The following is a 25,077-nucleotide window of genomic DNA, read 5'->3' on the forward strand; positions in this document are numbered from 1 at the left end:
TCATTTTTCAGCAGGGCTTTTGGTTCACGTTTGTGCTTTTATTAAAATCAGCTTTCATACAGAAACAGACACTGTTAAACATTTGTGTATTGTTGCCGTTTCCATTTTGAAGTGCTTGAAGGTATTTCAAGACAGCTAACAGCATGTGTCGCGTACATCCTCATAATACAGTTTATATACTGTGTAGATCTATCGATCAAAAAAAGCTTGTTTTGTTTTCCGACATCTCTTATTCACAACACAGAACGAAGTAGTGTAGTTACATTGATTTATAGCAATAGAACATGCAAGCGGGACTCCTTGAGGTTAGAAATCTTCACAGGGTGCCGGTGTAAGTACAGGTAAAGAAAGTCAATAAATACATACAGCCTTGATTTAGGAGTGATAATTGTTTTTTCAGCACTCTTATTACATTTTTCAAAACCTTCAGTATTTGAGTAGAGACGCGGGTTTTCTCTGCTCCGTTGGCCTCTTCACAGGCAGTTGCTGTGTAAGTGCACTGCTTTCTGGATGTTGGCCCGGATCTCTGCCACCTTCTCTTCCAGCCCGTCCAGCTTCAGAACCTTCTGCTCCAGCTCCTCCGCGGCCAGCAGGAGCGAGCTCTCTTTACCTGCACAGGGGAGAGAGACCAGGTCAGACTCAGCGCGGGTCTCCACCCGATTTCAAATCGCTCTTGTTATTACAAATGGAAAAATGTTAATTTGTTTCTTTGCGTGGCATTACGCTGCGTCTCTTTGTTGGGGAGCCCCGTTCCCCAGCCCTGTTATTAGAGGGCGCGCAGAGGTGTGCAGTGCATGACTGACCTGCAATCCTTCTCAGCATGTCCGCTGTGTCCTGCACCAGCCTCCCTGCCTGCTCCTGCAGCTTCCCCAGTCTCTCCTCCGGGACTCCGGCTCCCCCAGCCGAGTCTCCCAGCTTCTCCTTCAGCAGGGCGTACTGCTGCTCCAGAGTGGCCAGGTCCTGTGGGTCAAAGAGAGGGGAGTCAGGCCAGCGCCAGGGGCAGCTCCAGCGTAGTGCTGGTGGGATCTGCACCACCTGGGTATCGTTTAAAATTCCTGCACTGTCGACATTGCCCTTCCCTGTTTACCATGTCGGTATGCGTGTTCTGTGTCATTCTCTGCCACTGCTGCTGCTTAGATTGCTATTTGCTTGACGTTACTATGACTGTTCCAGGAGAGAATGCTTCTGTAAAGACTCCTCGATGGGGATTGAGGGGGTGAACCATTGCATTCCCACTGCCGAAGATAATCTGGTGAGCCCCTGTTCCCCTCCTTACCTGGCCAGCAGAGGTAGCCTCCGTGTGGGCCTGCGACGCCACCCTGTCCGTCTGTCCCGCCAGCCTGGCGTTCTGGTCCAGGAGCTCCTTCAGGACTGCAATCTGGGGTTTGATCACCCCGAGCTGGGCACCCACTCCCTCCACGGAGCTCTCAGCCAGCGCCAGCTTACCCTGGATCTGGGACAAGCAAATACAGGTCAGCTCTCCCAAGCCTCACGAAGCTCCGATTCGTGTACAGATGTCTTGGTGTGCATAGAGCACGCAGCTTCATTTGAGACCCTACCTGTGGGATTTTGCTCTTGATGTCTTCCACAATGCGGCCGGTGTCCTTGACTTTAACCCCTGCCTCGCCGAGCAGAGTCTGGGCACTGCCCAGGTCATCCACCACGCCAAATACCTTCTCCTCTACTGCAGCTGCCCGGTCCCTGGAACACACATCATGACATCACTGTCAAACCATTGCTGCAACACAGCCGATCACGACGTCACACACTAGAAGGTGGGGAAGTTATTGAGTATCGATGTTGCAGATAGGGCGGCGATATTGATAGCGGACAGAGCTCCACTGACTCACCCTGCACGTGGGCGGAGAACTGTGCTGATCTGTATTGATCTGTAATGGCCCTGTCTTGACACTGTACTCTGTATTGGCACTGTACTGATCTGTATTGGTTACAGTGTATTGATCTGTATTGATCACACTGCGGTGGTACTGTATTGATCTGTATTGATTACAGTGTATTGATCTGTATTGGTTATAGTGTATTGATCTGTATTGATCACACTGCAGTGGTACTGTATTGATCTGTATTGGTTACAGTGTATTGATCTGTATTGGTTACAGTGTATTGATCTGTATTGATCGCACTGCGCTGGTACCTGGCTTCCTCTGCCTCCTGCAGCAGCTGCTTGGCACTGTCGATCTCAGCCCTGGTTCTGTCCAGGACTTTGCTGATGTCCGGCAGCGTGGCCGCGATGGCTTTCATCTGGTCCACCTTGCCCTTGACCTCCCCCAGGCTGCCAGGCAGCTTCATGCTGAGGACCTGCTCGCTCACCTGCTGAATGACTGCGGGGTCTGTCTTCGGGTCTGGAGAGAGGAAACAAGCAGGTCTGTGAGAATCCTTGAGCTTGTAACATACAGAGACCCAGAGCACAGGAGCTGAAGCCTGTAGGCTCCCTCCCGGTCCGAGTGCGCATCACATACCTGAGAGGAAGTCCCGCACTCGGCTGATGAACGCTCGCGTCTCCTGCACATCTCTCTCCAGCTCTGTCCTGGCCTGGCTCAGCTGATTGGCCAGCCGGTCAGTGTTAATCCTCACCCCATTGGCTGCCTGCTCGGTGTCCTTGATCTACACAGGAGAGGGGCGGGGCAGAATCAGCGTCAAACACTGTGAACTGTTCCATTGGATTCCATCTGAGTAACAACACAGTGCCAGCAGTGCTTTCATTTCAAAATGACTTCTGCTTTTCGAGGGGGTTTAGAGCGGGGGCGATGCGTTGTCGTGGGCCCCAGTTCAAACCTGCTTTTCATGGATCACAGGACTTTATAATAAAGGAAAACACATTGGGGAAACAGCACAGCTGATTTGAAACCTCAACAACATTTCTGCTGATTCAAATACAATACGGCAGGTTTCCTTTAAGAGGACCACGCAGTGCGTGTCTCAGCAGGTACCTGCTGTGCAGTGTGTCTGATCTGTGCGTTGAGCTCAGCCAGTCGAGACTCGCTTTTCTCTGCGTCTCTCCAGGCTTTGTTTCCCAGGGGCAGGGCTCCTCTGCAGTCTCCTCTGTCACCACACGGGGGCGCTCCAGGGCCGGGGCACAGGGCTCCGTCACACTGCCGGGGAGTGCAGGGGGTGGAGCGGGTGCTGCCACACACCTGTGAGGAAGGGTATAAATCAGCTTTAGCCTTTTCATTTCAGAGCCTAGAAACGTCGACGAGTGGCTAAGACAGGAATGAGGGCGATTTTAAACAATGAAATGATTAGCAGTTAGAAGAACTAAGAGATTGGTCAATACGTTTGTCTACCACCAGTTCAATTAGTCTGAACTGTGTTTTATGATTTGAGTGCTGAAGTTATAGATGACTTAGATACTCTGCATAATTACCTTTTCAAAAACTTCTTATAGCAAATGGGGCTTGTATCTTTAATATTTAATCTGTAAAGATCTGTACATAATACGATTATGTGGAAACTGTGTATTAACTTAGTATTTGGTTAGATTGCTTATATATATATACAGTGTGACCAATACAGATCAGTACAGTACTACCACAGTGTAACACATTCACATGGCATCAGTGTTATTCCTGGAGTGTGTCTGTGTCTCACCTTGCCAGCGGTGGGGGTCAGGTTTGGCCGGGTGCCCAGCTGGTTGTCCAGTCTCTCCAGGGCCAGTCTGTTGTCCTCCTGGACGCGCCCCTCCAACCTCTCCGCCTCCCCCCGGGTCTTCGCAGCCTGGTCCGTCAGCCCCTGTGAGCCGGCAGCGTTCCTCACTGCCTCCCCCGACTGCTGGAAGGCCGTGCGGATAGTGCTGTACGCTCCTGAGGAGAGAGAGGGGCAGCGGTGAGGTGGCGCTGGACAGGATATAGATTTTGATCTGGGGTGTTTACAGCGCCCCCTGGTGGCTCTGTCTCATCCTTACCGTCTGGGTTCGCGATGGCGACGTTCTCCAGCTGGGTCTTCTTGGTGCTGTACTGGTTGGAGAGGCGCTCCAGAATGGAGACCAGGTCCGCGATCTCTCTGTTCAGAACCGGGCTCCTGTCCGGCAGCGCCTGGTTCGGGTCAATGGCTCGGACTGTCTGCCTGGAGAGGGATGGGAGTGTTAGCAAGCACAGAGTGGGGAGAGTCGATCACACAGCTGAGTGGGAGATTCCACTGCTGAGGCAAATCTACTGGACAGCCAGAGAGACTGAGGGGAGCTGGGGGTCTGTGCCAGTCTGTACCCACCTCATGCTCTGAAGCCGGGCGCTGGCGTCTCTCAGTGCACTCTCGCTGGGGAGGGGGCTCTCCAGGATCCTCCGGATCTGCCCCAGGGTGGTTTCCATGTCTACGATGTTGGGCCCCCAGTTCTCTGCTCCGAAGCCCCCCAGCACTGCCTTGGCCTGGGTAGAGAGGACGGACTGCAGACTGGAGGTTCTCTGCAGCTCTGAGTCCAGGCTCTGGAAGCAGGGGTGGCACTGCTTGCAGGCGGGGTACTGGTTGCAGTGCCCGCGCTGGCACCGGTCACAGCGACGCCCCGTTACCCCGATCCGGCAGATACACTCCCCCGTGGTCTTATCACAGCCCCCCCTCGCCGTCCCAGAGACGTCACAGTCACAGGCTGGGGTCCGAGGAGAGGACAGAGAGAAACGTGTCACACGAGCAGCCATGACAACAGCATGGGATAGGAAAAAAACAGCACACTATCAAAAGACAACTTCTAACACACTCAATAGTGCTGAACTCAGAAATCCTACAAGAAACTGAATTCAATGGAAATGGAAAATAAGAAGAAGAAGAGGAAGAAGACTTGCATTATGCCTTGTTAATAATAGCAAGCACTTTTTGTGTTTGTTTTCAAATTCATTTTAAAGTTTAAATAAGCAGGTGCAATGGTATCTAAGCATGCAGTCATGACTCCATTGAAAAACAGATTGATATCTCTAGGGAACTTTCCTAGTCAAATAAAGGTTATGTAAAAATGCATAAGCGTACGTACGCGTGCAGCGAGTGCGGAGGTCTCCGTAAGTGTTGTCTGGACACTCGGACGTTCTGGAGCAGGTCCGGCCCCCGAAGCCAGGTCGGCACTGGCACTGACCGCTCTGCTACTCAACAGCAAAGACAACAACAACAACAACAACACAATCAGCTTGATCCACAAAGGGCTTTGGAGGCGCTGTCACTGCCCTGCAGAGAGAACGTACAGCCCTCTCACACCGCAGCCGGAACACAAACCACAGCGCTAGAGAGCAGCACAGGTACTATACAGGATAATGAAGGAGTCAGCACCCGTCAGAGAGACACACGGTTTTAAAGCACTTCAGTAGTTTAGCCACTAGAGGTCTCCAGAGTCCAGTTTTCATGCTTATCCATTTACTATCCGTTTGCCATGTTTATTAATATGCTTTACCAAACCTCGATATTCTTTACAATGCTGCCCTAGGCTTTGCAATGTTTTGCTTGTGGTTTTATTACACGTTGCTATGCTTTTACTATGGGAAGCTTTTCTAAGGGGTGTGCAGTAAAGCAATCGCAGTTTATTTCTAAACGGATTGATTTCCCTGGCTGGTACCTGGTCGCAGTTCTGATTGTAGGAGTTCCGGGGGTCACAGTTGCACGACTCGCACCCGCGGCCGCTTCGGAAGTTCCAGTGATCGGGGGCGCACATCTCACACCGCTGACCGATGACGTTGGGCAGACAGAAACAGCGGCCGCTCTGTGGGTCACAGGCACGGTCCCCACGAGAGCCAGTCAGGCTACACGGGCATTCTGGAAGAGAAGAAAACACCGATCACATCGAAACTCAGCAACGCTTAACAAACACACTGCAGGTAACGTTAGCCAGACCCCCGAGCACCACTGAATTACAAAGACCTGAGGCAAGAACCTTGACTTTCTTACAGTCCATGTTTGTTATAGCTTTAATATTAAGAGCTGTAGGTGAAATACATTACTAAGGTCTATTAAAGCTTTGGTAAAACTAACAGAAACAAACAGAGCCGTGCCCAGATGAAAATTCTGACGAAGGTGAACTCACCCTTGCAGCCCTGGGGGTCCGCAGCGCTCAGTCCGTAGAACCCAGCCCTGCAGCGGTCGCAGCGCGGACCCTCCACGTGGGCCTTGCAGATACAGCGCCCCCCCGACTGCTCGCAGAGACCCTCCGACCCCTCGGAGCTGCAATCACACCCTGGACACGGGAGACAAAAACCGTCAGGACTCCTGCAAAGCGCAACTGTAGACAGGGCGTGGAGGACAAGAGGCCCAACACCACACACCAAGCCAGAGTGCTTACCACTTTAATTCTAAAGTGATTTTACCCTAGCGAACAGTGCCACCCAGTGGCTCAATGTAAAAGCAGTCACTTTGAATGGGAGGTTTGCACGATGCAATATATTAAACAGGGAGCTTCAGCAGGTACAAACCCTGCCTTGCAAATACAACAGCTACTTTTAAAAATATTCGTAATAATTGATAACAGATGGGATTTTCTGCATGAGACGTGTGCCAGTGGATGTATGTTTTAATGGTACTGGGCTGTTTCTCAGGGTCTTCATGCAGTGTTTCATGTATCTCGACAGTGTTGCAGGGCTGAAGGAGTGTGCAGTACTCACTGAGGCAGGCGTCTGGCTGGCTGATGTCTCTCAGTGGGTTGCGATAGTAACGTGGTCTGCACTGCTCGCAGTGCTGGCCGGTGGTCTGGTGCTTGCAGTCGTCACACACACCCCCGCTCACCCCCCCGCTCCCCTCGAACACAGCCGGGTCGAAGTGGCAGCGATCGGAGTGGTTGTTACAGTTGCACTCTGCAGACGAGCAAGGAAATGAATGTTACCCGGCTCACTCATCACTCACACTTTTAAAAGGATCCGTTCTATCACACCGCTCGTGAATTAAAGCCATTACGCTGTTGTGCAATACAGCTCTCCCTCTGGCACACCTGTTACACACAAGCTCGTCTGAATGTGTCATTATAGTGGAATAAATGCATGCAAAACCAGTTGGTTTTTTTTTACATTTTCTATATAAAGAACTGAAATGCAATTCCGCTCTCTTCCACCAGGTGGCGCTCTAACGTTGCTTCCGTACAGTAGGTCACTCTAATCCACAGGTCACACTGTCTCTGACTCCTAGCTAGTTTAGGCTGTTACAGTCCTATCCCTTGTAATAGTTTACCACAGTAAATCTGCATGCTATTTTGTCGTTTTCCAATGGCTATACTATGCTTGCTTCACCATACCTCTGTGGGCTTTACAATGCTGACCTATGCTTCATGCCAGTGCCCTATGCTGTGACTATGGCATTGAAGCAGAGTGGATGTACTCACTCTTGCACTGGTATGAGTCGCCCTCCTCCGCTGGCCTCCAGGGCTGGTCATTGTACAGCTCAGCACAGCGCTCACAGTTCTGTCCGGCCGTGTTGTGCTGACAGGCACAGGTACTGAACACCTGGAGGGGGGGAGACAGGGGGAGGAAGGGGACAGTGTTAGGGGACTCCTAGAAACCACTGGTCAGGTTAGGTCACTTTCCTTTAGGAACCGTGGCAGCACAATGCTTAAAAACAGCAGTCTATATTACTGTATCCATTTCTAAGCATTATAATTACAGCCCAGTGGGCTGGCTTGCTTTGATTGGAGCTGTGTGAGTGTAAAAATGAATTGTTTTGCAATATTCTTAGCATCATGGCCTAGCTGCCACTATGGGTTGATAGCCCAGTCACATGTTTGCTATGGAGTATGCAGTTTGCCCACAGTGAAAAATATGATGGTTGTACCCTTATACAAGTATACAGTGTATTCAGGGTAATCTGCCCTCATGTTTAATATTACACTGAAATATATTTCCCTGCTGTCCTAACTGTGTTATTTAATGAAGCATTCCTTTAGGTAGTTTATTCCTGCCTCTTCAAACCTGCTTGTCTGCTCTCTGCAAGGCTAGCATGCTTCCAGAGCTGTGTGCAGGGTGACTGCTTACCTCTGGACGGTCCAGTTCATTGGCACTGGGGACGCAGCGGTTGGCGTGCCCGTTGCAGAAGCAGCTGCCTTGAACCTGGATCTCCTTCAGGGCGTAGAAGGCGTCGGGCACACGGGAACTGCCACGGCGAGGGAGGCGTGGCAGCTTGGTGAACTGCACACGCAGGTTAGTGAAGTCAGCTCCGTCTGAGACACACAGAGAGAGGGAGCGAGGGAGGGGTCAGGGTCAGGTAAATTGACTAACGCTGTGAGAAGCTCATTTTAACAGAATGCTTAGCAGTGTCGATCAATGGCATGTTGGGATTGATCAATAGGGAATTGATTTTAAAAAGGAATTGGAAATGGCACCCTGGGAGAGACAAGGGGGTCGCCAGCCAGCTGGATCCAGGCATGAAGGAGGCGTGTCTGAATCTGTGTCAGGAGAAGGTCAAGGACACTCACTGTTGACCTTGTAGCAGTCAGAGACATCAACACTGGAAAGAGGCTCCAAGAGGTTGAATTGCACCTGGAGAGGAGAAACAGCAGTTCAGTCAGTCACAGGCAGGGGGGGCGCTTTCTATATAACAGCAGGTGGAATGTGCACGAGATTTGCATGAAATACCATGCACCTATTTCATCATATTATCTATTGCAACTTTTTTTTAATGCTATTACAGATATTGGTTGTTTGTTAAAAACTTCAGCTGGGAGGCTACAAACATTTTGGGGAGCTCAGTCAGTCAATGAGAGTTAAAGGGTACAGCACTGCAGCTGCCCTAGTGCCACCTCTGAGGATTTGGGGGGGGGGAGGTGACTGTGGGGGGGTTACCCTCTGGTCCAGGTAGAGTCGGCTGTCCGTGGGGGGCAGGGTCTGACAGTGGGGGTCCTGCAGGCTCTGGGGCGCGGAGGTGCTGATGTGAGGGAACGAGGCGTGGCAGTCCGAGGCCATGTACTGGAATGGCTTCCAGGTCTTTCCGAAATCCGTGGAGCGCTCGATCACCATCGCCTCGGGACGGGGGCCCTGCAACACACAGAGGAGTGAGGCCAAACTGAAAACTGGCATTCCCTTTAAGATTACAGCAGTGATATCAGCAGATCATTCAAGACTCGTTTTTTTAGACATCCCTTTCTATTCATTTAGTTTCCCAACGCCACTAATTTGGACTCAAAGGAAGAGTTCCAAACAGAGTGGGCCGTATTGGACTGTCATATTATTTCTGACTAGTCAATAATACCTAAGAAATGGGGCAGGCTGTCTCTATCCCTGACTCTCTGCTGGGTTAGGAATAAAACAGAATCATCGATTGACATCCCCAAAATACGTACTGCAAATAACTTCAATACTGCACATTTAGAAAAGTGTAGCTGACCAGCCTTCTCCTAAGCCCCATGCCAAGGACGCTGCACTGCCTGGTGGTGCTCCTGACCCGGGCTCTTTACCTTGAAATCTAGGATCAGGTCACTCAGCTGGAATTTCCCATCGAGGTCCAACTGCACGATGACATCTTCCACACCTAGGGGGGAAATACCACACGAGGTTGGGTAACACTATTAGAAAAGGCCGTCCCCAAAAACCGACAAGACCAGGAAATAAGAGCAATTCAAACCACAGCCGAAAGACTCTGAACTCTGAGACGAGGAGAGTTTGACAAACACAGTATGCGGAAAATTACACAATAAAATAAAATATCGAAATCATGGCTTTCATCAGTTTCAAAATGTTACAGCCACATCGGTCATTCCTTAGAAAGGCTCCCCTTCAAAGTGTTATTTTTAACAGGGTGCATTGCGCAACCTGGTGGAAGGAGGTCGTAACTGCGTATCGTCAGTTCTGCGCCATTCCTGCCTCACCTTTCTGCGACTGCCACCACCTCAGGGGTCCTGCCTGAGAGAAGGCGTTCTCGATCCGGTGGGAGTTCCGGCTGGAATCTGTTCTAGAATCACATGGGCAGCACTTCATCTGCCACTGCGAGAGAGACGAGAGAAAAAAAAAAATTTCATATCGATTGCAAAGAGTGGGCTTACTGTAACTCTACGCAGGAACTTTGACCCTGGTGTCCTTTTGGAATGTGCCAACATCCTCCTGTTTGCATTATCTGCGTGTCTGGAGTTTGTCCCCTTTACACAACAACCAGTCCACACGGACATATGTTTAATACACACATATTGTAAACAATATGAGGCTGTGCTGATGGAACAAGTCGTTTACAAGTTAAGAGAGTCGTCAGCTTTCATTGAGATAAAAGAAACAAACATCCATGCAGAAAGCACAAAGTCCCGTACAGTCATCTTTTATTATTATTATTATTATTTATTTCTTAGCAGACGCCCTTATCCAGGGCGACTTACAATCGCAAGCAAATACAAATACATTCAAGTGTTACAATATAAGTCATACAATAGAACAAGAAATACAATAATTCTCAAGTGTGACAAACCACAATTCAATAATACAGCAGATAATAGTGAAAGTTACATCAGGATATGATTAAGTAGTGATAGTTACATCAGGATATGATTAAGTAGTGATAGTTACATCAGGATATGATTAAGTACAAAATACTACAGATTAAACACTTGGGAGATTACAATATTCTGAGGTACAGGATTAAATGCAGTAAAATAGGGGGCAGATAAGAGCAAAATAAAGCATATTTAAATGAAGGGTGATAGTGTCCCAGGATACAACAGAGGAGTTCTACAGGTGCTGTTTGAAGAGGTGAGTCTTAAGGAGGCGCCGGAATGTGGGGGAGAGGCTAGGGTACGTAGACATCCAAACCAGCTTGTAGATCTGGACACAGGAGTGTTATATCACTGAATAAGGCTGTTACACCATCATAAGAAGGAACGAGGTAACAGTGTGTCCTAACTCAGTATCCACTGTGACAACCAGACTTTACTGGAAGCAGCTGACTGGGGACAGCAGTCATAAAGATATACTAAGGTGGGGAAAAGGAAAAGAAAAGATTGCTTGCCATGCTGGACCTAAAAACAGTTGTGTATTTTTTGAAGGGTTTAGGTTGTTGTCAGTGAGTTGTCAGTGAGTACGGAAATGACGGTTCAACAGAAAACAGCCTCGTCATTTCCCATGCCCTACACAGCGTCACAAGATTTCTGGTAAAATCGGAAAATGGTGCGTTTTTTGATGAGTTTAGTAACAAGGGGAACTGTAAGCATGACAAGCAGACCTCTGACTCACTTGACAGTTTGCTAGTCATCTGGTTAGCAGAGAAATGATGCAGTCTAGGCAAAGTGCAGCGTGCTGAGACCAGGGGAAAGGTCTGCTAGCAGCTTGCTTTGGCAGAATCGACAGCGATTTCAACATTCGCCCCAGCGTGGCAGTGCCCCAAATGTTGCTTCATTTACCATGCGTCTAAATACATGTGGAAAACAATGAATAAAGAGATGTATCATGGGATAATGAACTGATTCAAAAAAATGTAACATTATTAAAGCGCATATAAAGAATGGATTTTAATGCATAGACAAACGATCATTCTGCTTAATTACTAATGCCTGACAGACACCTAAACTGAAGTTGTATTGTATTTAACTATGCCATTTTGCAGGTATGTGCATGGTGTAAAATGTGCTGCACATGCCCAGTACTGTCCTCTCCAAGATTCCAAATCAGTCTTCGGAGCGAGCGAGTGACCTGCAATGTGTTACATGACCAGCAGGTGGAGTCGGTGTACATAGAAGCAGCTTGTCTCACTATTTGTTTAATTTGACCACAGATTTTTCTGCTGGGCTTCTGGAAAATGCTGACACGACACATGAGTCACCACCTGGCTTCTCCATGAAACAAAGCTGAGCTGCTATAGTACAAACAACTGCAAGCAACTAACAGTCCTGTCTTTCTAATATCGGCCCTAGCATGTGTCGTACAGCAGTCTGTAACTTCAAACACTCAACTCTAACGTAAAAAACATGTTTTTAAAAATTCCGTTTATCAGTTTCTAACTTGATCACTATCTGTGTGCTAACGGTTTTATTAAAGGGAATTCCATCCTACCAGGTTCCAAACCTCAAAAGAATGTGGTTCAAACTCTGCGCCTTAGCAACAGCTTAGCAAATCCAACACTGTTTTTCCATTGCTGAGCAAAACGCAGCAGCATTGCATACAAGGTGTAAGACTTCACTAAACACAGAGTCTGACTCCTACACAATCACAGCATACAAACAACAGCAGGTCACACAGAGCTGCGAGCGCCCGCCCCTCTCCCACACGCCGGCCAATCACAGAGATCTAGGTGAGAGGTTACGAGTGGAAGGGCCAAAGGTCAAAAGGAATTCCCAGTGTGATCTGCAAAGTGGATGGATTGCATTGGCATTTACATCAGTGAAGATTGCAGTCAAAAAGATGCCTTGCTGTTAATCCCCTTAGAAGCTGGGTTACAAACATACATACATGTATTCCATATGCAATATATATATAGAATGAACCGTTTTGAATGACTAGACCATGTCCTGCTTCCATAATGATCTGGCTTGCTTGTTTTTTTTAGCAATGCTTTACTATGCCTGGTGGTTGAAAATGTGGTTCAGTCACCAGCAGCTCTCACCTGCCGGGTCTGCATTTGGAAATGATCATTACTTGTAGCAAGGTGACTCATAGCAGAATAGGTGAAGGGTTACTAGAGGAAAGGTTACATGGTACAATAGACAGGGATCTGCAGGAGGGGCAGGGCTGAGGCAGCTATTGATAGTCAATAGTCACTTCAGTCCCACCCTCCCCCCTCCACTCCCACCCTCTGAACCAGAGACTTACCCTGTGAGCTCCCCCTCCACTCTCACAACTAGAGACCAGACAGCAAAATGAGTTCAATCTATAGGGGGATGCAAAACCTTTGGCCATAGCTGTATGCTGTAGGCAGGAATGGAAATGCAGCTACGTGGTTGAAGCATTCTCGTCACGGTATAACACTGCATGACAAGAAAATGGAATATGATGCCACTATGCTGAAAAGGCTACTGAGCCCAGCTGTCAATCTATAACACGCTGCTTTCCACAGTGTCGCATTCCCACCTGTGCTGTATAAAACCCCATATCAGAAGCTGCCAGCGAGGCTTCATTTAACCCAGTGGGGTGGCAATTTGGCTCCCATTCCTAGGGATTAGGCTAGCGGCTCGAGGCCAATATGCTAACTGTGGACCAGAGCAAAGCTGCAAAGCAGATGCATGCTTTCCTGTCCTTGTACAGGAGCTGTGACGGACAGAACTGGCCACACTGAGAAGGCATTTTATTACATGCATTCCCGAGCAGTCACAGCTATTAATACCAGATTAGATCTGTAGGGATCATGGAGAGAAGAGACTTTTAAATGTAGGTCACTAAAAACAGTGAACAGGTTTTGCATGGGCTACGTTTTTTACTGATTACCAGGTCGGGCTGGCTGGTGTTAATCTGCCTGCTGTTCTTAGAAGAGATGCTGGGGCTTGCTTATGGGATTGAACTGGGTTTTAATGGGATTTTGAAATGTGTTTCCTATCAAGACCCTTTTAATCCAGGAAGATTCTCTCTCGTCAATTGACTTAATTCCAGGGCCGCTGTGCTAAAAGAAGGACATGCTTTTTCTGTGAGCCTATATTATGCATTTACTGAGCTTCCCCCTAGCTAAGCTTTACCACACTTTGCAACGTCCCTGAAGGAGGATTGTGACTCAGGCACACCCCTTGCCAAAACAGATTAAGAAAGCACCAGGACAAAATTCTGCTTATTTTACAACCAGAACACCTGAAACTAGGACAGCACCAACAAACAGAACCTTTCAGCTTCCTTTCAAAGTGACCTCGAATGCACGGCATGAATTCCTGAGGTTGGCCAGGTTTGTAAAAAGCGCTGAAACGTTCTTTTGATTTGGGTGCCGAAGCCTGTAGCTCCAGGCAGTGGAAAGGAGGTGTAGCTGTGGTAAGCCTGCACCTGAAACCAGTAAGTTATTGCTGACACAGCCAGCCTGGCCTCCGATGGGTGCCAGGACCCTTGGGCACGTCGGAGCCGAGTGCACACCCAGCTGCTCGGAGGGGCAGGCCTGCTTCACTCAGCACTTTAGGGGGAGTGTTGAAATGGCAAACATTGCAATAGCGCTGGATCTCAATGGCATTCTAGTCCAAGGACAAACAAAAGACAGACAGGATTTGATGAAGGAAAATGGCAGCCGTCCATCCTAGGTCTGTTAACAATCAATCTCTGTCTCTGTCTCTGTCTCTCTCTGTCTCTCTCTCTGTCTCTGTCTCTCTAGCAGTCTGTTTGTTGCCCCCGTCTCTTTGTCCGTCTCAAGTATTGGTAAAAGGCGCGTCATTCTGAAATGAGGCACTTGAAGACTGGGCAGGCAGTTTGCAGCCAGGCTGGTTACTGGAGCAAACAGAAATGCTCAGGGCAAACACACATATGGACAGCCTTTTTGCCTGAAGTCGTTTGCCTGGCTGACAAACCTGGAGGGTGTCTTTGCTTTTGCTTCTCTGCAGGCCAGTCAAATGGTTCCCTGGCGTATTACTGCAAGACACAGCTTTGAGTTTGGTTTTCTGTAATCAGTGCATCGCTGGCATTTCCTGCCTGCCAGTGACTCATGGCCTGAATGAGACTGGAGGCAGCAATTAACCAGCCAGTTACAGAGGGCAAGCGTTACCCAGCCAGTTACAGAGGGATTTAAACACCAATAAAAAAAATAATAAAACAATACATTACATTAATGGGTGTAGATTTTCCTTCTCAAATAAAATTGTGCAAAATGTAGACCCAAGTGACATCTCGACCTGTGTCAGGTTTTATTAGAAAATTTGCCAGAAATCAATATTTTAAGGTGTTTCATGATGAGCTTTAAAAAGCTGCTCTGAGAGACAGATGAAGGCCGTGCATTAGATAGCTGTCTGACAGTAACACTGTTCTAAATATATAGGGCAATAAATGCATAAAGCAATACTTCCAAGGGAAAAAGGTTCTGTCTGCATGTCTGCATGTGCACTCCTGCTTGGTGTGGGTTAATATATCAGACCCCTGATAAAGTTGAGATGCAGTAGCAAATGCCAGCCTAGTCTTCCAGATAGAATTGAAATTGTGGGTTTTGGGGTACCAGACAGGGGTGTGAGCCCCCAGATCAGGGTCTGTATAAACAGCAGCTGTGGCATGTGTCTCTGAGCGTGTCTGCTTGCTGGACACGTCCCCTCTGCTCTCTGCCAGGGGTTAGCGTCCACACTTTCGTAAGCGGTTGCCCAAGCTCCCGTGTCCTCAGCATACCCGCCTGTTATTTATGCTTCCGTGTTTTGGCAAGTGTCCCGGGACGTTTAAACAGGGCAGATTCTAACTCAGCCACCCTCGGGTTGGAACCTCGCTCATGCACTTTATTTCTGTTACCGAGATGAGACCCGTGGACTTTCTTATCTCGTCCAAAACCTCAGTCAAGGCCAACAGAAAAAACAAAGCCAAAATATATTGTGCAATCTAACTCTGAACACAATGGGGCTCACACGTGTCTCAGTAAGTCGTCTTTTTAATATTACTATAGAAAAGTATTCTTAACTGTACCTTGAAAGAAACTCATTAAGAGGAGTGGCAGTGTGCATAGAGACTGATTCTGTTTCTTCAAAGCAAAACTACAAGCAGTGCCCAGTCCAATCCAGCTGCAGTGACAACAGACTGATTCCTGCCCGCAAGCCTCAACCACACCCGGGAACCAGCACCCCTCATCAGATCTGCTGGGCCTGAGGAAGGAGAGAGGGGCGGGGGCTGAGCTCACATCCTGAGCACGCAGGTACAGGTAATCAAGTTTACTGACACCCGGGGAGGAGGAGGAGGGGCCTCGGTGACTCAAAGCGAGATCAGTGGATCAGACGCACCCTGAGTCAACCGCAGTCGAGTCTGTGGCATTTCGACACACCCAGGGATACCTCGCTCGCTGTCAGCACATTCGTACTCTGCATACTGAGCTAGCCACGCTCCGCTCTTAACGCAGGCTGCTGCTGACGAAGGCAGAGCATCTCGCATGCATCTACAACATGATATTATCGTGATCCCCATTATCATCAAGCTCCCGATGGCATGCGATCTCCCGAAGACTTCAGACGCCACGTGTTCCCCCTTTCCCCCAAACTGCATTCAATCCCCTATCGTCACAAATAGTTCTGAATTCAGTTTCTCCGGCAGTTTTTACTTTTAAAGTAATTGTAGCAAACAAAAGAATTCCATAAATCTTTCACCATTTTCCATTAGCTACTACAAGGGTCTCAGGTGTGCAGTGTGTTAAAATCAATCTGTATTTTAAAGCACGCTGCGGTCTGGTTTTTTTTCACACCAGATCAAAGAGCTTATCTATAATGTGGGTCAATAAAACATTTAAAAATTAACTTTCCTGCTATCTCTAGCCAGCTGTGTAGCTGGTTCCCATGTCTGTACATTGGTACAGTCAGCAATACAGCCCTACACTGCACAGCACATGCAATTGCTTTTGATTCTATATTCGATTTCTCTGGTTTCTTTGTTAGCCGGATTCACCTCTATCTCCTCTCGGCCTTCAGCACAAACTCCCCACCCACCCCCCGCTGTCTGGGTCGATGCTGTGGGGAGAGGAGGCAGGATTGCAAAACCTGGCCGAGTCCAGAGTCCTGGCACGAGATCCAGACAATTTCACAAAGCAGACAGACCTGACAGAGCAGGGCACGCAGTATAAAGAGCAGCTACATCAACTTCACTGTGCTTTACAGCACACCCACACAACATGCAAACACACACACATACACACTACATGCAAACACACACACACACACACTCTACATGCAAACACACACACACGTCTTTCGGGTGAGACATAGTTGTAAGTGACTCTGCAGCTGATGCATAGCTCACACACCCTAGTCTCTGTAAGTCGCCTTGGATAAAGGCGTCTGCTAAATAAACAAATAATAACAGTGAGCAGGCCTATCAGGCTGTGTAAAGTCCTTTTTGAAGGCTCGCTCTCTCTTACCTGTCCGAGGGGGGTGCAGAAGACCTCCGGGCCAGCCAGGCCGCAGGTGGAGGACGCTCGCAGCCGATTGGCTCTCCCAATGAGCAGGTCCCCGGTTTCTGGGTAACAGGCTCCCTGGGAGCAGTCTGTCTGAGCCAGGGCCAGACTCGACAGAGCTGAGGACACAGAGACCCCGAATCAGTCTTTACAAACTCCATCCTTTCCATTTGCCATGGTTATCTTGCAGTGTATCAAGCTATCATCACCCGTATGCATTAAGTACAGATTGCAATGGATTAACCAGGGTCTGGGTTTCATAGGGCTAATGCACAGGGGTTAGTACTCTACTCCGTGGTATTGTTTTAAACTTGCTTGTAAGGGAAACATACATACCGAGAAGCAGGAGTAAAATCAACATGTTGAATTCAGACAAGAACACCTGCAATTAGAGCGAGCATCGTTAGCATTGCAGAAAAATACAAAAAAAAAAATACAAATAATGATCTGTTTTACAACAAACCAGGTAAGGGGATGTCAAGTACATACTAAATGAACTGTGGACTCCATAGTGAAGTGTAATAAAGCACAGTGAAAGCCTGCTAAAGAAATGTAAAGACCAGCAAGGTATGGGAAAGCATAGTCAAACATACCATTCAAAATGTATGAAACACATTAACAGTGTGGCAAAAAAAAACTAACTAATTGCTGTAGCAAATCTTTCAGCTAAAGAGCATGTCCTGACAGACAGACAGACAGACAGGCAGACAGGCAGACAGACAGGCACACAGACACACAGACAGACAGGCACACAGACACACAGACAGACAGGCAGGCAGACAGACAGGCACACAGACAGACAGACAGACAGGCAGGCAGACAGACAGGCAGGTATTTATACTATTTACAACCAAACTAAACACAGCATTGTGATTCACGCTTTCCTTTATGAAGAACTGTTGAAGAAGATAACACAGCACAAAGTCCATTAGACAGACAGACAGACAGGCAGACAGATAGACAGACAGGCAGACAGACAGACAGCAGGCAGGCAGACAGACAGACAGGTCTTTATACTATTTACAACCAAACTAAACACAGAGCATTGTGATTCATGCTTTCCTTTATCAAGAACTGTTGAAGAAGATAGGATAGCACAAAGTCCACTAGACAGACAGACAGACAGACATATTGACCGACAGATAGATCGATAGATAGATAGATAGACAGCACTCACCAGTCCAGTCCCAGTTTTTGAATTGTACTCTCTTGTCCAGTAATATAAATCAAGTTCACGGTGCACTCTTCCCTGTGCAGTGCTATTGTATCTCTGCTCTCTCCCTCCTGCTCTGTATTTAAGAGCAGCCTCACCTGTGTGCAGGATGTGTCAGAGCCCCATTCAGACAGACCCACCCTTCCTCCTGGCCCAGCCTTTAGAAATGAGTGTAAACCACAGTGCAGCATACTCCCAGCAGCCTATATAAACAGAGACACAAAATACCCCTAATCCAGTTTAAAAACAGGTCCACTTCTTCAGCACAAGCAAGTCTGTCAGCGTGTGAGATACATGTACAAATGTAAAGCATACCTGTGGCTGGACCGAGATAGGAACGCTGCGCTATAGCCCTGCTGCCCACGATTTCATCCTGCGACCGGCCAATCATAGAGTTACTGATGCTAATGAAGGATCTGCGTAAATGATTGTGGCAGATTCAGTGGACTTTTCATATTTCGATAGCGCCTTTCATCACAATTATTATTATTATTTAGTTTTTAGCAGATGCCCTTATCTAGGGTGACTTACAATTGTTACATGATATCACATTATTTTTACATACAATTACATTATTTTTGACACATATTTTTACATACAATTACCCATTTATACAGTTGGGTTTTTACTGGAGCAATCTCGGTAAAGTACCTTGCTCAAGGGTACAGCAGCAGTGTCCCCCACCTGGGATTGAACCCACAACCCTCCGGTCAAGAGTTCAGAGCCCAAACCACTACTCCACACTGCTGCCCCTATACTCCACAAGGATCCCAAAGCGCTTCACAAACACACACACACACACACACAAAATGAACAATTAAACCATTCGATTAAAAACATTCTAATGCAAAATGTAATAAAACAGAAATTAAAAAAGAGATCTTTAAAAAAATTGTAAAATTAAGATAAAAAGCCCTCAAACCGATAGCATTTCCTTTCACTGTGTGCAACTGCAATGACCTTTCGTGGGCTTCTGTAATGTGCATTGAAGCCATTGCATTGAAGCGGGCACACACACAAAGAACAGAAAAGGTTAACTGGTGAGATACTCTGCCCTGGTGAGCCAGAGTCTTGGCATGCTGGGACTGTAGCAGAGTCAGGTGGAGGGGCGACTCAGAGTGAGTCAGGAAGGGTTCAGACATCACAAGCACAACGATCACAGGTGATGCACTCGATCTCTGTGCACCCCAGGGCAACACCCCTTCCCCTGGGTGAGAGTCAGCTGGGAGCTCCTGTACCTCCCAGGGCAGGCCTCTTAGAGACCAGTGACCAGACCACAATCATTGCTGAAACTGCACTTACCATTACAATGCTCCTTAGTTCAATTACAATTCGAATTACCACTACAGTAAAAAAATAACATAATCAAAAAAGTCAAGAAGGCTCCTGTTTGCAATGCCTGCTTGATATGGTGAAATGTATGATTGCGCAGATTGCAGGTGATCACAGTAAACAAACGTTGTGTTTAATAATCCTGGCCCTGAGGGTATGTTTTTATTCATGAACAGTGTGGTGCATCACCATTGAGACACCACACCTTCACTGCCAGCCGCTGCACGCCCAGGCACAGTCCAGCAAGCTTATTATTCACCTGGGGTGATTAAAACCGCCAGCCCTTCCCTGCTCACGCACACACTCGCACACGCACACACACATACACACACAGAGACATGCACACACACACACACACACTGTAACAGGTCTCATGAGTGCTAGTAGCGAGGTGAAGTCTTCCTGCATTCTAAATTGACACAATAACAGCAGCTGTGTATACGGCTTCAGCTATGCGAGTTCCCTCTGAAACGCTGCCTTGGACTTTGCACTTACATTGCTTTAAAAAGGTTTCTGCACCCAAGACGCTATGCAAACTGCCCAAGGCAACATTGCCATGCAGCTGACTTGTCCGCGCTCGTGTGTTGTGCAATACAAGGCCATTCCTGCTCACAGCCAGTCACCGCTTCGTGTTAACTTTGTAAACGCTGGAGATAACGCACACAGCCAGCCGGTTAATAAGCCCAGCTTTTATCAGCCGAGCAGGAGTATGCATTGCCTGCTGTGGATCAAGGTTTCTGCAGAAGGTCCAATGTGACGCTGCAGACGCTTAGGACACAAATGCTCTTCAGAAAGGCAGGGCAATAAACCACTGGGATAGATAGGCAGCACCCAGGGGGGTGTGCCACGGCCGAGGAGGCTGGGAGCTTTATTGGCAGGTATTAAAGTGTAGAGTAGACGTGCCAGTTTGGAGTTCTAGGTTGTAGATTACTGTCGGTACTTTTTACAATAGCTGGGAGCAGTCCAAAGAACCCCAATTCTAACAGGTATAATCTTTACATTTATATAGTGCTAAATCCTCTCCAAAAATCTATATGGGAGAGTAAGGTGAAGTGGACAATGCTATTATATAGAAAAATACGCTTCAGTTTCCCTCCGGTAAGTGTTTGATGTGACGCCTGGTCGTGACAGTGGCGTGATCGATTTAATGTCATTCTTTTGAACTTTTGTGATTGATCTTCAGACTCTCAACTAAACATTGTTCTCTCTTTTTAATTAAATTATTTTCTACTGTTCCCCTCTGTGTCTTGCATAATACCAGGGGTGATGTCTGCCGGGTTAATTATAATTCACCTAAATCGTATTTAGCGAGTCTACACAAAAACAAGATATTCGTGCAAGTAAGCAGCCAATATATCAGTAGCAACAGGAACCCGATAGTCTATTTGGGGAATCTAAAATGCTCGGGACTTGATCGGAATGAACTGTCCTCCATATGTGATTAAACTCGCTGCCCTCTCAGTCTGCCCCGTTGAATCCTCGAGCCAGATTGGGTTCAAAGGGTGCGTGTTTATTCGTATTTAACGGTATTAAACAGGTTGGTAAGTAAAAGGTGAGGAAATTAACTCGTATGTCGGTCAAGCATCCTGAGCAGTTTTTAGCCCATTTGTAGTCTGCTGTCCACTAAACCCTTAATACAAAATCTACAGTATTTTAAAAAAATCAACTGAATATTAGTGTGTTCTGTGTAATCTGTAGTTTTGTGTACGGTTTCTATAACATGCAATACAAAAATCGCTTAATATAAGGGTTACTAAATAAATGCATAGGGGCACATCACGATCTAGTGTTGTTTCTGAAGGGTGAGCAGAGTCTGAACAGTGCGGTGAACACAAAGGGGATACGACTCCTTAAGTAGGGCAAAGGTGGAAGGCTGGTCGCTGAGTTCATCTGCATGCGTGACGTAACAAAGCGACATCTCCAAGCACAGCTGATGCAAGTCCCCGGTGCGTGTGTGTGTGTGTGTGTGTGTGTGTGTGTGCGTGTGTGTGTGTGTGTGAGAGAGAGACGTAATGTCCGGGACGTTGCGAGCTAGTGCTGTTAAAACCAGTCAAGCAGGGTACGCCCCGGTCACGTCCAGCACACAAACCCAGTAACCGGTCACCAAAATGAAATAATCAATTTGAAGAGGAACAACTTGTAACAAAATGTTACAAATGAACTTCTATATTTAGAAATGACTTCAAAGAGGAGGGCGGAATGTTCTATTTACAGACAAGTTATTTTTCATGGATACAGTATGCGACATTAATGTTATTATGATTATTATTGTACTTATCAATGCCAACGCTATTGCACGGTTATGCATTTGAAGAAGCAGTGTTAAAAATCAATGTGGTGTTCCACAGTGTTAATCGCCAAACGCCTCATCTAAGGACACAGGCGTTGCAGTAATGATTGGTCATGCACTTAACAATTAAAGTACAGCAACGTCCTCACATAACATACTCGCGTTTCCTAAATCCCTTCAGAAACTTAATGGAAACCGATGATCTTACTGCTGACATGTACAAACGAAGCTGTATCTGTGGAGTCTAGACTCTACAGGATCACGTCGACAGGTGTAGAAAGACGGGCCAGAACAGCTGGGACAATTTGAATACTGTGTTCATGAATTAAATCAGTTCTTAACCCTACCCCTAAAACCAACGGCTTGAACAGAGAGATTCATGTGTTCGAAAGAATGTAACACAATTTTACATTGGCTCGTCTTTCCGCATCAGGTAAAGAGCGTGGCCCGTCTTTCTGCACCTATACTATCACTCACACACACACACACAGATACACACGCACACGCACACACACACAGATACACACGCACACGCACACACACACAGATACACACGCACACACACACAGATACACAGGCACACGCAAACACACACAGATACACACGCACACGCACACACACACACACGCTGCAGACTTCCCAAAGAACGCAGCGTTACCACTGAACACGGATTGCGCTCTCTGCGCTGCACGGAGTGCATCCCGTACTATAATAATAAGCACTGATTATAAGTTACACTATCCGACCCTTTGATCTGCACACCATGTCATATTTACCGACTGTCTAATTACGAGCACAGGACATTCCAGTATGTGTAAGACTATTGTGATGGGCAGCTGGGCATTCCCCAGCTCGTGGTGGATGTTTATAGAAACCCTGTGCCCTCACCCCTAACCTCCACTCCAATTTTAAACATTCACAGATCTATAAGCTCTAGTAAACGTTGATGTATTGCTAAGGAGAGATAATGACTCGTTGACTTGTATACAGAGTAGTGGAGGGTGAACGCCGGGGTCAGTTCTAATCTCGTTGCTAGTTTACACATCAATACACAACCTCATTTTTTAATATAGAGTTTTTTTTTTAAGAATTAATAATTAAGTATAAAATAAAAAGGTTCAAATATAAAATAGTCCCAGTTGCATGGTGATTCGTGTTGCTGTCTGTGAAAAACAACCTAGGACGGTCACAGTGGCCACGAATCAGGTCCGTCTAAAATACACTATTGCTATTTTATATCAATATGTTTCAATTGCACGTCTGTTATCGTATTGGCCACATATCATCTCTGAAGAATTGAACTGAATTAAATATTGTAAATAAACCCCAACACAATGAACCCGTTTAATTGATACCCAGTTCATTGTAACAGTTGCACGCTATAAAAACGCTGCACATAAGAACATTAGAAAGAACGCACGCGCTCATGTAATAATGTGTTTCTCTCAACCGTGTTTATCCCGGTCCTGGGAACGAATTCAGGACTTGGCGTACGTGACTATTATCATGCAGGACACAGCGGTGTGTTGGGCTTGCAGCAGTAGGAACCCACGCAGTGGGAGTGCATGGGGGGGTTGGGTCGTTTTGCTGCATCCTCCAACCAGAAAGGGTTAATTCCACCCCTACTATTAGGGCTGCATGTGGAAGGCACTGAGACTCAACTCTGGCATGCTTCATGGGGCTGCGTGCTCTCCGCGTGCTCAATCTGAATACTCGCACAAACCCCGCCCACCCTCATGAATATTCATAACACGTACACACGAAGGCGTCACCAACGAGTTCCGTGGCTTTAAATACGAGAAGATTGACTCAATTCAATACTCAGACACCAGAGACTGAGACAAGCTTCAGATGACAATACTATAACTACGACTGCTAGAGCTACCGCTACTGCTACTGCTACGGAGTACAAAGTCGAGGTCTTCTTAAAGAATTCAATTTGGTAAGTTAATATCAATGTATTTTGTTTTGATCTGTTGTTCTTTAAACGCAAACCATAATAAAGCTCTTCCAATGAGTTTGGAAATGCATGTAGAGTCATTCTAATGTCATGCACGGGCGCTAATTGTTTTTTTTTGTGATGTATTATTACAGAATATCCAAAAGCTACCGACCTACCAAAACATCCCCAGAAATGGAGACCATGCAGGAGCTGATCCCCTTTGCCAAGGAGATGCTGAGCCAGAAGCCCAACCGAAAGATGGTGAAAGTGTACCTGGTGGGGACCGTGCTGGCGTTCTTCGGTGTGGTCATTGGACTGGTGGAGACAGTCTGTCACCCCTTCTCTTCGGAGGAACCGCTGGAGGAGGACGGGGCGCACCTAACGGAACAAGAGCGCCGGGCTGCGGAGGAGACCGAGAAGAGACGGCACCACGAAATCATCCTGGAGAAAGAAAAAGCCTTCAGTCGCAAACAGCTGGCGACTACCGGACAAAGAAGCACTGCCAACCGGCTGCACGCCTCCTAAAGACACGAGCCAAGCAAAGAATATCTATAGAGATGCATATATCCATATATAAACACATATATGACATGCGCATTCGGAGAGCACCCCGCTTTATCCCCAACACTAAAAAGACTGATCGTGAAAGAGAATGAATTCACAAAGTCGTGGGTCTGGCGGGGCGACCGCTTCAGTCCGATCTGGAAGGTTTACTGTTATCAAATATTGCTGCTGTGCAGCAGTTTCCATTCATAAGCTAAAACTGCCTTGTTATATGGGGTTATAAAATGCTATACTTGTCGTTACCTGTTTAAAATGTGAACAATTTTTGTTTTATACTGAAAGAGAAAAAATATATATATATATTTCAAAATGCTGGTTTTTTTTGTTGTTTTGCAACTGAACAAATAAATATTTTTTATTAAATATGACGTCTCTTTTACTGTGGTTACAGAAGCACTCTCTCACAGGGCGATTCCCTTTCATATATATATATATATTAGTTTATTTAGCAGACGCCTTTATCCAAGGCGACTTACAGAGACTAGGGTGTGTGAACTATGCATCAGCTGCAGAGTCACTTACAACTACGTCTCACCCGAAAGACGGAGCACAAGGAGGTTAAGTGACTTGCTCAGGGTCAGTGGCAGAGGTGGGATTTAAACCGGGGACCTTCTGGTGACAAGCCCTTTTCTTTAACCACTGGACCACACAGCCTCCATATATATATGCTTTGTAGGCAACCCCCTCCTCATTATTATTATTATTATTATTATTATTATTATTATTATTATTATTGTATTTATGGTGGGTTTAAAAAACTCCTACATTTTAAATACACGTCATAATTTACACCCTGAATAACCAGGTGACATAATT

At 46.9% G+C, this 25,077-nt stretch overlaps 2 protein-coding genes across 2 annotated transcripts; one reads left to right on the forward strand and one right to left on the reverse strand.

The window, feature by feature from the left end:
• Positions 1 to 17: 17 nt before the first annotated feature.
• Positions 18 to 18,262, reverse strand: LOC117429693 (laminin subunit beta-3). The gene is made up of 23 exons (XM_059003968.1): positions 18,098 to 18,262; positions 17,257 to 17,302; positions 16,885 to 17,039; positions 9,776 to 9,890; positions 9,365 to 9,438; positions 8,754 to 8,945; positions 8,387 to 8,450; positions 7,947 to 8,131; positions 7,301 to 7,421; positions 6,591 to 6,779; positions 6,017 to 6,166; positions 5,552 to 5,748; positions 4,979 to 5,084; positions 4,228 to 4,600; positions 3,923 to 4,083; positions 3,610 to 3,821; positions 2,952 to 3,155; positions 2,481 to 2,625; positions 2,156 to 2,363; positions 1,560 to 1,701; positions 1,277 to 1,453; positions 804 to 960; positions 18 to 610 (listed from the first exon to the last, which is right to left on the reverse strand). The coding sequence occupies exons 2-23, from the start codon at positions 17,279 to 17,281 to the stop codon at positions 474 to 476; spliced, it is 3,489 nt and encodes a 1,162-aa protein (XP_058859951.1). The 5' UTR covers positions 17,282 to 17,302; positions 18,098 to 18,262; the 3' UTR covers positions 18 to 473.
• A 5,296-nt stretch (positions 18,263 to 23,558) lies between these two features.
• LOC117433547 (G0/G1 switch protein 2) lies at positions 23,559 to 24,624 on the forward strand. The gene is made up of 2 exons (XM_034055868.3): positions 23,559 to 23,697; positions 23,850 to 24,624. The coding sequence occupies exon 2, from the start codon at positions 23,890 to 23,892 to the stop codon at positions 24,220 to 24,222; it is 333 nt and encodes a 110-aa protein (XP_033911759.2). The 5' UTR covers positions 23,559 to 23,697; positions 23,850 to 23,889; the 3' UTR covers positions 24,223 to 24,624.
• The last annotated feature ends 453 nt before the right edge of the window (positions 24,625 to 25,077 follow it).

Source organism: Acipenser ruthenus, chromosome 29, assembly GCF_902713425.1.
Source record: "Acipenser ruthenus chromosome 29, fAciRut3.2 maternal haplotype, whole genome shotgun sequence".
Classification (NCBI taxonomy): domain Eukaryota; kingdom Metazoa; phylum Chordata; class Actinopteri; order Acipenseriformes; family Acipenseridae; genus Acipenser; species Acipenser ruthenus.

Bases quoted from the DNA above. Each gene is read 5' to 3' on its own strand.
- LOC117429693 (XM_059003968.1), bottom strand. From the start codon at position 17,281: ATGTTGATTTTACTCCTGCTTCTCG. The intron at 6,780-7,300 runs GTGAGTACATCC...GCTCGTCTGCAG, and splicing joins CGACTCATACCAGTGCAAGA to AGTGCAACTGTAACAACCAC. The intron at 1,702-2,155 runs GTACCAGCGCAG...TGTGTGTTCCAG, and splicing joins CAGGAGGCAGAGGAAGCCAG to GGACCGGGCAGCTGCAGTAG.
- LOC117433547 (XM_034055868.3), top strand. From the start codon at position 23,890: ATGGAGACCATGCAGGAGCTGATCCCCTTTGCCAAGGAGATGCTGAGC.